The sequence below is a fragment of the Podarcis bocagei genome (assembly GCF_964188305.1).
Source record: "Podarcis bocagei genome assembly, chromosome: 8".
Lineage (NCBI taxonomy): Eukaryota > Metazoa > Chordata > Lepidosauria > Squamata > Lacertidae > Podarcis > Podarcis bocagei.
The window spans coordinates 85,654,435-85,665,761 of record NC_138133.1 but is presented as its reverse complement, the minus strand read 5'-3'; the positions used below and the strand labels follow the sequence as shown (position 1 = coordinate 85,665,761).

Genomic DNA, 11,327 nt, shown 5'->3' with positions numbered 1-11,327 from the left:
TTCCATGCTCAATTTGGTTAACATAATAATGTATATACCAAAAAGTACAAAAACACAGGGAATATTGCAGCCAGTGGATACAGTAACATAAGAGCCATGAGACGTTTCTTCTGGAAAGTGGTGATTTCCTGTAGATTTTCCCCACTGCCACATGTCACCCCCTACTAATGACTCAAAACTCTGCCATTTCTTAAAACCTCCACTTTCCTCATATCAGATTCCCCCAAGGATGCAGCATCCTTAAATATACCATTGCTTGAAGGTATTTAACTCAAACTGCTGCTTTATTTAAAATTGCCACTTCCCCCCCTCTCAGTTCCCTCCATCCCTGCTTTGCACAAATGTCCGCTGTTGCTATAAGTCACCATATCCCACTTGAAAAGTGCCCATTCTTTTGTTGGTATCTCTTCTTGTTTCCATCTTTGGGCTAATAATATTCTTGCTGCAGTTGTTGCATATAAAAACAATGTTTTATCTTGCTCATGCATTTCTCTACCTACAATACCTATTAAGAAGGCTTCTGGTTGTTGTTTTTTTTAAAAAATGTATATTTCAACATTTTTTAAAGTTCATTATATATCATTTCCCAGAAAGCCTTCACCTCCTTATACACCCACCACATATGATAAAAGGTACCATCTTTTTCTTTACTTTTCCAACATTGGTTATTTGTCCATACATTTTTTCTAGTTTCACTGGCGTTAAATACCATCTATACAGTGGTACCTCAGGTTAAGTACTTAATTCGTTCCGGAGGTACGTTCTTAACCTGAAACTGTTCTGAACCTGAAGCACCACTTTAGCTAATGGGGCCTCCTGCTGCCGCCACGCCGCCGGAGCATGATTTCTGTTCTCATCCTGAAGCAAAGTTCTTAACCTCGGGTACTATTTCTGAGTTAGCGGAGTCTGTAACCTGAAGTGTATGTAACCTGAAGCATATGTAACCCGAGGTACCACTGTACATCATTTTCATTACATTTTATTTCAGCAAACTGCATGCAGTAAAATTTATTTCATCTTTTCACAATTTTTCCCAATCTTCTAAAAGTATGTTATGCCCAATATCCTTGCCCAAATGTCTCATTACAGATTTAGCTTCTTCATCTTTTGTATGCCATTCCAAAAGTAACTTTTACATTTTTGACAACATTTTTTCTTTATTACTTAGAAATTCCAATTCAAACATAGATCTTATATATTCACATCCATTTTTCTTGTTGTCTTCTTTAAGCACTTCATTTATTTCATGATAATGCAGCCAATCATTTACCAGGTTTTTTTATTTCCTCATAAGGTTTTAGTTTCTACTGGTTATCCATCTCCATCACCAAATCTCCATAGGTGGCCCATTCCCCCCCATATTTAACTTTTTTATAGTTGTTGCCTCTAACGACAACAGCCACCATGGTGTTTTACATTCTATTAAATCTTATATCTATTCAACACATCATATATTGATTTTTGAATTATGTGGTTCAGAAAATCTTTATGGACTTTTGCCTGCTCATACCATTAATATGTGTGCCACCCAAATCTATTATCAAATCCTTCCAGATCTAATAGATCTGTATTTTTTTAACAATATCCAATCCCTTAAGCAACAAAGGTAAGAAGCTTCGTAATACACTTTCAAATCTGGTAGAGAGAAACCTCCTCTTTCTTTGGTATCTGTAATTAATTTAAATTTTATTCTTGGTTTCTTTCCTTGCCAGATAAATGTAATTATTTTTTGCCACTCTTTAAAAATCACGAACACCTTTATAATCTCCAATGTCTTCCAACAGGGAAATAAATCAAAGGGTTAACACAGCTGTTCAGGCACTCACAAAAGTTTTCATAATATAGAATCTAGGGAGGTTCTGTACTGAAATAAAAAATGCTGATGCATAAGGGATTCAATGTGTGTGTAGAGGTTCCCTTCTGCCAGCCAAATCGACTTTCCCACCCCAGCCTGCAACTTTCCCCAGCAGCTCCAAACTCAAGCTCAGGGCTCCCTGAATACATTAAATGCTTTTCCCATCAATGGACCCAGGCTTCCTTCATAGTCATATACTATCTAGATTTATAAAATAATAATAATAAGAAGAAGTTTGTCAAGTCCATCCATCTGTTCAAGACTGAAATTCTATGCACACTCTGAAGTCAATAGCCAGCATTGAGCACAAGTTTGTAAATTGGGAACTAGATTGTGTCATCGGAATCACAATGATAAAGACATATTTTGGAAATATTTTTGAGCCATCATAACTAAGTTTCCAAAGAGATCTCCATTGGCTCTGTAGGGTTTTCATCCTCTTTGAAAACAATCTGGAATGTGGCTTTCATGCTCTGCGTACACCTGCCTCTCTTCTGTCTTCCAACCAGGAAATAAATCAAAGGGTTAATACAGCTATTCACACAGGTGAGTATGGAGGCATATTCTAAGAAAGAAGGAGGTTCTGAATCAAGAACATAAATAGTGATGAAAACGGCATTGAGTGGAAAAGAAAAAATGATGAAGAAGAAGAGAGCAAGCAGGACAATAATTAGAAGTTTTCCCCTCCTCCTCTGGTGTGATTTAAAGCAGACCCTGACAAAAAGGATCAGAGTGGCGACAGTCATGAGTGGGAGGCAGAGGAAGCCATTCACAATAAGATGAATGCCCAGTATGTTAGAAACATTTAAATCAGCCAGAAGGAGAGTGAAGTCAATTGCAGGGAAAATAGAAGAAAGTACCCATATTGAGGCACAAACAGCGGTGGACATATTTGGTGGTCGGTGGCATCGATGCCAAAGTGGGAAAAGGACAGCCACACACCTGTCAATGCTGATGGCTGTCAGCAGAAATTGACCCGTGCCGTAGAATAGGAACATGAGAATAAGAATGTATACTAGAAGGTGTTTGAGGACAGATACTTCTAACAGGGACAATATATACAAAATAAGATTAACTGTCAGCAAACCAAAGTCAGCCATGGAGAGGTTCAGGATGTAAGTGGTGAAAGGAGTCCTCTTAATGCAGAAGCCAAGCAGCCAGATGACAGTCCCATTCCACCAAAGTCCCAAAATGCTGATTAAAAAGCAAATATATATATACATATACTGTCCTAATGTCAATCCTGAATGATTACCAGTGTAGCTATTGTTAGAGAGAACAGTTCCATTGTCCGTTCTGTAATATTCCTCTCCAGCATTCATTGGGGACAGTGATGGGAGGGTGTAATTGATCATCGTGATCAATCTTTGCTTTTCTACTTTGTCCGTTGTTTTCCTGCTGGAAGAATTTAGAGAACAGTAGAATTAATCTTTACTAACGGAAATAAGCAAATAAAAAAGCTAAAGCTTTGGAGATTAATCTTTCATACTTTGTAGCTATTTTGGAGTGGGTGGTTAAGGTGACATGACTTGCTCTTTAATTGCCAGGTAACGGGGCCAGTGGGGCTTGCAGCTACCTGAATATATTTGGGGTTTCAGAGAGTCTCTATGATATGGTTCCCATATTCCCCAAAGTAAAAATGCTTCCGAGGGCAAGGAACATAGATCTCTCTGGTGCAACATCTGCCTCCTGTGTTGAAGGGTTCCATCCCTGGCATCAACCATTAGTGCAGACCCTTGTCTGAAACCCTTGAGAAGTGTTGTCAGCCAGAGTCACACAACCATAGAATCTTAGAGTTGGAAGGGACCCAAGGGTTATCTAGTCCAACCCCCAGCAATGAAACAATGTAAAGCCATACTGGGCAAATTGGAAAAAGCCAATGTGGCATTGTGATTCCAATTTTGGAGTAAGATCTGGGAGACCAGCCATCAAATTCCCACACAGACATAAAACTCACTGGATAACCTCAAACCAGAGTTCCTCAACCTGACCTACCTCAAAGGTTTGTTGTGAGGATAAAAAGAGGAGCAAGACGAACTATGTATACCACCTTAAAAGCCTTGGAGGAAAGGTGGGTATAAATAAATAAATGGACTAAATTTTAGGAGGCAGCTTCCTATACTTTTCTGTTCCTAAAACCTCATACAGAATCTTTCACAGCTGTGTTACATTTTTACCTTTTAACCCCAGCGATCGAAGCTGTGCTTGTCAATCATCATCATCATCATCATCATCGATGCTTAATTCTGCCACACCAATTACTCATCTTTCTGTTCTTGCAAGTGAAGAATTTCTAACAAGCTTTTCGCTTACCTGTGACTAACGTTGGCTCACATATTGTGATAGTGAGGGAGAGAGAACCAGAATAAGTAATCCTGTGCTGGAAGATTTGCAGACACCAATGCAACTCCCAAGTCTTGAGGAAATGTTCAATGCTCATGACAAGATCTGCTGGAATGTGCCTGTTTGTCTTCATTTATGCTTAATCAGTTTGCCAGTGTCATGTGACAAGAGAAAAAACGATTATCACTGGGTTGTCAATATAGTCTTTAGGGGATTGTGATCATGCACAGTAACAGTTCCATTTGTAAAATATACAAATGTGCTTTGAAAGGCTCCATTACAATTCAAAAGCCTGCAAGTAAGTTTTAAGCACTGAGAAGCACTTTCCTCCCCACGCAGGAGATTTCCAAAACACTCGGGGAAAGAGAGCCCAGCTAATTGGCTGTAAAGAGCAGGATGATGTTACAGTAGGGAAACAGAACCTTTTTCCAGCAAGAGGACCTCATTTTTTTCTCAAAAACCTCCTAGAAGGGGATACATACAGCCAATCTACTCCAACTTGTAAGCTGAGTAGTGGCTCTCCTGCCGCCCTTGCATGTTATGTATGTCCACATACCTGTGAGAATCTGTGGCTCAGATATCATGAGTGGCAGGAAGCAGGAGTAAGAGTGTTCTGTGCTGGGGAAAGTTGGCAATCGAAGGATTTGCAGGAATCAATACAATCCCCAAGTCGCAAGGAAAACTTGTAAGTCCAACCAAGCTGAATTCAAAGTGCCCTGTAAATTATCCTCTTCTCCTTCTCTGTGCTTAATCAGTTTGTCAACATCTTTTTTTAAAATATAATTTTTATTAACAAGCCAATCAAATCAAATCACATCACATTAGTTCCAAATTACACAGCCAAATTTTTAAATTTTTGTTGGGGGTACCCATGCTTCGAGCTCAGAAAGGGATCCAAACATCTCTCTTGCTGCTGCTTTAATGTACACAGTTCTGTCCAAATAATATTCACAGTTCTGTTCAGTCTTCTCTTTGTTATTTTCCCCATCTTCTTGTTGTTGTCATATATTCCTTTCCTTGTGACCTCTGGTAGTCTCCACAAGCGGGTTGAAAACAAACGTTGTTATATCCTGTGTGGATTTTGCACTCCTCGAAGAGCCATATCAAGACAGACAGATGCCATTTCTGCACCTCTGTACAAAACATTCCCAAAGCCTGTCCATTAATCACAGGCCTGCCAGCCTCTCCTCAATCTTCTCAGGGGGCCCTGCCAGGTCAATCTCACAGTCCAGTATAATAACAAGCCATGGTCCTCCTCACCCTCAATCATCCTATAGCCAGGCCTGCCATAACAAGTCTCTTTTTATAACTGCGTCACAAAGACCTTTCATTCCTTTCCAGATATTCCCACAAGTCATGTCTTTGATTAGTAATTTATTTCCACACAGTTCTTAATCATCCTGTTTGTAATCAGTAATTGCAACGATTCTTTCTTGGGTGAGTTAGGTACTCACATAAGATAAAAGAAAAAAGAAAAGCCCCCCCCCCCCTTTTCAGTCCCATTCCGACATACCGATCCTTTAATATATCTTCTTCTTGATTTATTGTTGAATCCAGCCCGTCGCTCCACTTCACAGAGATCACTTCAATTAGCAGTCATATCTCCCGATCTTCACTCTAAATATGTGCATTTGCTTCTCTCTAATTGTTTATTTTGAGCTCCTACAACCAGGCCGCGCGATCAGAGACAGCGTCAGGGAGAGCCGACCCACCCGAGGGCTGTGCGCCTACTGCCCTCACCCCCTTCTTTCGAATCAGGGGGTGATTTATGGCAACCGCAGATGAGGCAGTGTTCCCCATTCCCTTGGGGTAACAAGGGAGGCTGCATACTCCCATATCAGCCTCTTAATTACCTCTTGTGAGCCGGAGAGATGGTATTGTTGGCCATCTTCCAATGCGCCCTTAGCGGCCCCCCAGTTTTCCAACATCTTGTGACAAGAAGAAACTGTTTCTTTACTGGTGATCAAGATAGCCGTCAGCAAATTTAGGAGGAAGTTGTTGTTATCTTAAGTCTCACTATTTCAGAAAGTACTCTTGATAAAAGGTGGTTTCCTACTCATTGGGGAGCGGAAAGCAGTTAACAACTCTGTGACTTCATTGAGTGATATTCATTTATTGATTAATAGCATAGTATGCTTCTATCTTTCCATGCTCAACTTGGTTAACATAATGCAGTGGTACCTCGGGTTAAGTACTTAATTCATTCCGGAGGTCCGTTCTTAACCTGAAACTGTTCTTAACCTGAAACACCACTTTAGCTAATGGGGCCTCCTGCTGCTACCGTGCCGCTTGAGCACAATTTCTGTTCTCATCCTGAAGCAACATTCTTAACCCGAGGTACTATTTATGGGTTAGTGGAGTCTGGAACCTGAAGCCTCTAGAACCTGAAGTGTGTGTAACCCAAGGTACCACTTTAATCTATATACAAAAAAGTAGAAAAACACAGGGAATATTGCAGCCAAAGGATACAGTAACATAAGAGATGAGAAGTTTCTTCTGGAAAGTGGCTATTTCCTGTAGATTGTCCCCCACTCCCACATTTCACCCCCTGCTAACTACTCAAAACTGCCATTTTTTAAAACCTCCATTTTCCTCATATAAGATTCCCCCAAGGATGAATGTATTTAACTCAAACTGCTGCTTTATTTAAAATTGTCATTCCCCCCTCTCAGTTCCCTCCATCCCTGCTTTGCACAAATGTCCGCTGTTGCTATAAGTCACCATATCCCCCTTGAAAAGTGCCTCTTCTTTCGTTGGTATCTCTTCTTGTTCCATCTTTGGGCTAATAATATTCTTGCTGCAGTTGTTGCATATAAAAACAATGTTTTATCTTGTTTATGTATTTCTCTACCCACAATACCTAATAAGAAGGCTTCTGGGTTGTTTAAAAAATATATGTATATTTCAACATTTTTTAAAGTTCATTATATAGCATTTCCCAGAAAGCCTTCACCTCCTTACACACCCACCACATATGATTAAAGGTACCATCTTTTTCTTTACTTTTCCAACATTGGTTATTTGCTCCATATATTTTTGCTAGTTTCACTGGCGTTAAATGCCCATCCTTGCTTATAAAACCTAGCCGGGAAGGGCTGGGCGATGGGCTTCACAGTGTGGTGAATGCTTCTGTGAGGGAGCCTTCCCAGACCCACTAAAAGAGACGGTTATCAAACAGATTCTTAAAAAACCATCTTTAGATGCAGCCAATATGGCCAACTATCACATAGTCTCAAATCTTCCATTCCACCATGGGACTGAAACTGTCTTGCTTGCATTGCTCGATGGTCTCTGGTAGGCTAGGGACAAAGGTGATAGCGGCATTTGACACCATTGACCATAACATCCTTTCGGACCGTCTAGAGGAGCTGGAAGCTGGGGGCACTGTTATACAGTGGTTTCACTCCTTCCTCCTGGGCTGTGTTCAGAAAGTGGGGGGGATGAGTGTTCAGATCCCTGGGCTCTCACTTGTGGGGTGCCTCAGGGTTCTGTCCTCTTCCCCATGCTTTTCAACATTTACATGCAGCCACTGGGAGAAATCATCAGCGGGTTTGGGCTGGGTGTTCATCAGTATGTGGATGATACCCAGCTCTACCTCTTTCAAATCAGAACCAACGAAGGCAGTGAAGGTCCTGTGTAAGTGTCTGGAGGCGGTTAGAGAATGGATGGCAGCTAACAGACTGAAGTTGAATCCTGACAAGACAGAAGTACTGTTTTGGGGGGACAGGAGGTGGGCAGGTGTGGAGGACTCCCTGGTCCTGAAAGGTATAACTGTGCCCCTGAAGGACTAGGTGAGCAGCCTGGGAGTCATTCTATACTTAAAGCTGTCCATGGAGGTGCAGGTCAATTCTGTGTCCAGGGAGTAGCAGTTGATCAGATTGATCTGGTATGCAGGCTGAGACTCTACCTGCTCGTGGACTGTTTCACCAGAGTTGTGCATGATTTAGTTATCTCTTGCTTGGACTACTGCAAAGTGCTCTATGTGGGGCTACCTTTGAAGGTGACCAGGAAACTACAACTAATCCAGAATGTGGCTGCAAGACTGGTGACTGGGAGCAGCCACCAAGACCACATAACACCAGTCTTGAAAGACCTACACTGGCTCCCAGTACATTTCGAGCACAATTCAAAGTGTTGGTGCTGAACTTTAAAGCCCTAAATGGCCTCGGTCGTTACCTGAAGGAGAATCTCCACCCCCATCATTTTGCTTGGACACCGAGGTCCAGTGTTGAGGGCCTTTTGACGGTTCCCTCACTACGAGAAGCCAAGTTACAGGGAACCAGGCAGAGGCCCTTCTCAGTAGTGGCACCCGCCCTGTGGAACGCCCTCCCGCCAGATGTCAAAGAGAAAAACATCTACCAGACTTTTAGAAGACATCTGAAGGCAGCCCTGTTTAAGGAAGCTTTTAATGATTAATAGACTATTGTATTTTATTAGCTTCTTCATCTTTTGTATGCCATTCCAAAAGTAACACACATTTTTGACATCATTTTTACTTTATTACTTAATAAATCCAATTCAAACCTAGATCTTATATATTCACATCCTTTTTTTTTTTGGTCTTCTTTAAACACTTCATTTATTTGATGATAATGCAGCCAGTCATTTACCAAGGTTTTTTATTTCCTTATAAGGTTTAAGTTTCCACTGGTCATCCATCTCCATCACCAGATCTCCATAGGTGGCACATCCTTCCCCCCATATTTAACTTTTTAAAATAGTTGTTGCCGCTAACGGCAACAGCCACCATGGTGTTTTACATTCTATTAAGTCTTAAATCTATTCAACAACTCATATATTGATTTTGAATTATGTGGTTCACAAAAGCTTTATGGACTTTTGCCTTCTCATAACAAAAATATGCATGTTACCCAAATCTCTCATCAAATCCTTCCAGATCTAATAGAGCTGTATTTTTTAACAATATCCAATTCCTTAATCAACAAAGGCAAGAAGCTTTGTAATACACTTTCAAATTTGGTAGAGAGAAACCTCCTCTCTCTTTGGTATCTGTAAGTAATTTAAATTTTATTCTTAGTTTCTTTCCTTGCCAGATACGGTAAATCTTGGAATTACTTTTTGCCACTCTTTAAAATCACGAACACCATTTATAATCTCCTATGTCTTCCAACAGGGAAATACATGAAAGGGTTAACATAGCTGTTCAGTCAGGCACAAAAGTAGTCGTAATATAGGATCTAGGGAGGTTCTGAACTGAAAACAAAAATGCTGATGCATAAGGCATTCAAAGTGTGTGTAGAGGTTGCTTTCTGCCAGCCAAATCTACTTTCGCACCCCAGCCTACATCTTTCCCCAGCAGCTCCAACTGCAAGCTCAGAGCTCCCTGGATACATTAAATTTTCTTCCCATGAATGGACCCAGGCTTCCTCCATAGTCGTATACTATCTAGATTTATAAAATAATAAGAATAATAAGAAATTCATCAAGTCCATTCATGTGTTCAAGACTGAGATTCTATGCACACTCTGAAATCAATAGCCAGCACTGAGCACAGGTCAAGAAGGTTACAGACAGAAAGTTTGTAAATTGGGAACTAGCTTGTGTCATCAGAATCACAATGATAAAGACATATTTTGGCAATATTTTTGAGCCATCATCACTGAGTTTCCAAAGAGATCTCCCCTGCCTCTCCAGGGTTTTCATCCTCTTTGAAAACATTCTGGAATGTGGCTTTCATGCTCTGCCTACACCTGCCTCTTTTCTGTCTTCCAACCAGGAAATAAATCAAAGGGTTAACACTGCTGTTCACACAGGCAAGTATGGAGGCATAGTGTAAGAAAGAAGAAGGCACTGAATCAAGAACAAAAAAAGTGATGAAAAGGGCATTGAGTGGAAAAGAACAAACGATGAAGAAGAGGAGAGCCAACAAGATGGCTGCTATAAGTTTACCCTGCCTCCTCTGGTGTGATTTAAAGCAGACTTTGATGAAGAGGAGGAGAGCAGAGATAGTCATGAGTGAAGGACAAAGGAAGCCATTCACAACAAACTGAATGTTAAGGATATCACCAGATTGTAAATTCGCCAGGGAGAGTGTGAGGTGAATTGCAGGGGAAAGGAAACAAAACACCCATATTAAGGTGCACACAGTGGTGGACATATTTGGTGGCCGGTGGCATCGATGCCAAAGTGGGAAAAGGACAGCAACACACCTGTCAATACTGATGGCTGTCAGCAGAAATTGACCCGTGCTGTACAAGAATATGAAGATAAGATAAAGAATGTCAACTAGAAGGTGTTTCTGGACATATACTTCTAACAGGAACCATACAGCCAAAATAAGAGTAACTGTCAGTAAACCAAAGTCAGCCATGGAAAGGTTCAGGATATAAGTGGTGAAAGGAGTCCTCTTAATGCAGAAGCCAAGCAGCCAGATGACAGTCCCATTTCCCAAAAGCCCCAAAATGCTGATTAAAAAGCAAAATAAATAATATATATAATGTCGTAATGTCAATCCAGAATCATTATCAGTGTAGCTATCATTAGAGAGAACAGTTCCATTGTCCATTTCGTAATATTCCTCTCCAGCATCCATTGGGGACAGTGATGGGAGGGTGTAATTGATCATCGTGATCAGTCTCTGCTTTTCTACTTTGTCCAGTGTTTTCGTGCTGGAAGAATTTAGAGAATGGTAGAATTAATCTTTACTAACAGAAATAAGCAAATAAAAAAAAGCTAAAGCTTTGGAGATTAGACTTTCATGCTTTGTAGCTATTTTGGAGTGGGTGGTTAAGGGGAAATGACTTCCTCTTTAATTGCCAGGTAAAGGGACACAGGTGGTTCTGTGAGTTAAACCACAGAGCCTATGACTTCCTGCTCAGAAGGTTGGCAGTTTGAATCCCCACTTTGGGGTGAGCTCCCGTTGCTCGGTCCCTGCTCCTGTCAACCTAGCAGTTCGAAAGCACATCAAAGTGCAAGTAGATAAATAGGTACCACTCCGGCAGGAAGGTAAATGGCATTTCCGTGTGCTGCTCTGGTTCGCCAGAAGCAGCTTAGTCATGCTGGCCACATGACCCAGAAGGTGTACACCGGTTCCCTCAGCCCATAGAGTGAGATGAGCGCCGCAACCCCAGAGTCGGTCACAACTGGACCTAATGGTCAGGGGTCCCTT

The 11,327-nt window shown here is 41.1% G+C and overlaps 2 protein-coding genes across 2 annotated transcripts; both read right to left on the bottom strand.

Annotated features, from left to right (window-relative positions):
• Positions 1 to 2,247: 2,247 nt before the first annotated feature.
• Positions 2,248 to 3,236, bottom strand: LOC308592955 (mas-related G-protein coupled receptor member H-like; the record flags this gene model as incomplete). Its single annotated transcript, XM_081205050.1, has 1 exon — positions 2,248 to 3,236. The coding sequence occupies exon 1, from the start codon at positions 3,208 to 3,210 to the stop codon at positions 2,248 to 2,250; it is 963 nt and encodes a 320-aa protein (XP_081061176.1). The 5' UTR covers positions 3,211 to 3,236.
• A 6,346-nt stretch (positions 3,237 to 9,582) lies between these two features.
• LOC308592952 (mas-related G-protein coupled receptor member H-like) lies at positions 9,583 to 10,784 on the bottom strand (the record flags this gene model as incomplete). Its single annotated transcript, XM_081205046.1, has 1 exon — positions 9,583 to 10,784. The coding sequence occupies one exon, from the start codon at positions 10,782 to 10,784 to the stop codon at positions 9,816 to 9,818; it is 969 nt and encodes a 322-aa protein (XP_081061172.1). The 3' UTR covers positions 9,583 to 9,815.
• Positions 10,785 to 11,327: the final 543 nt, after the last annotated feature.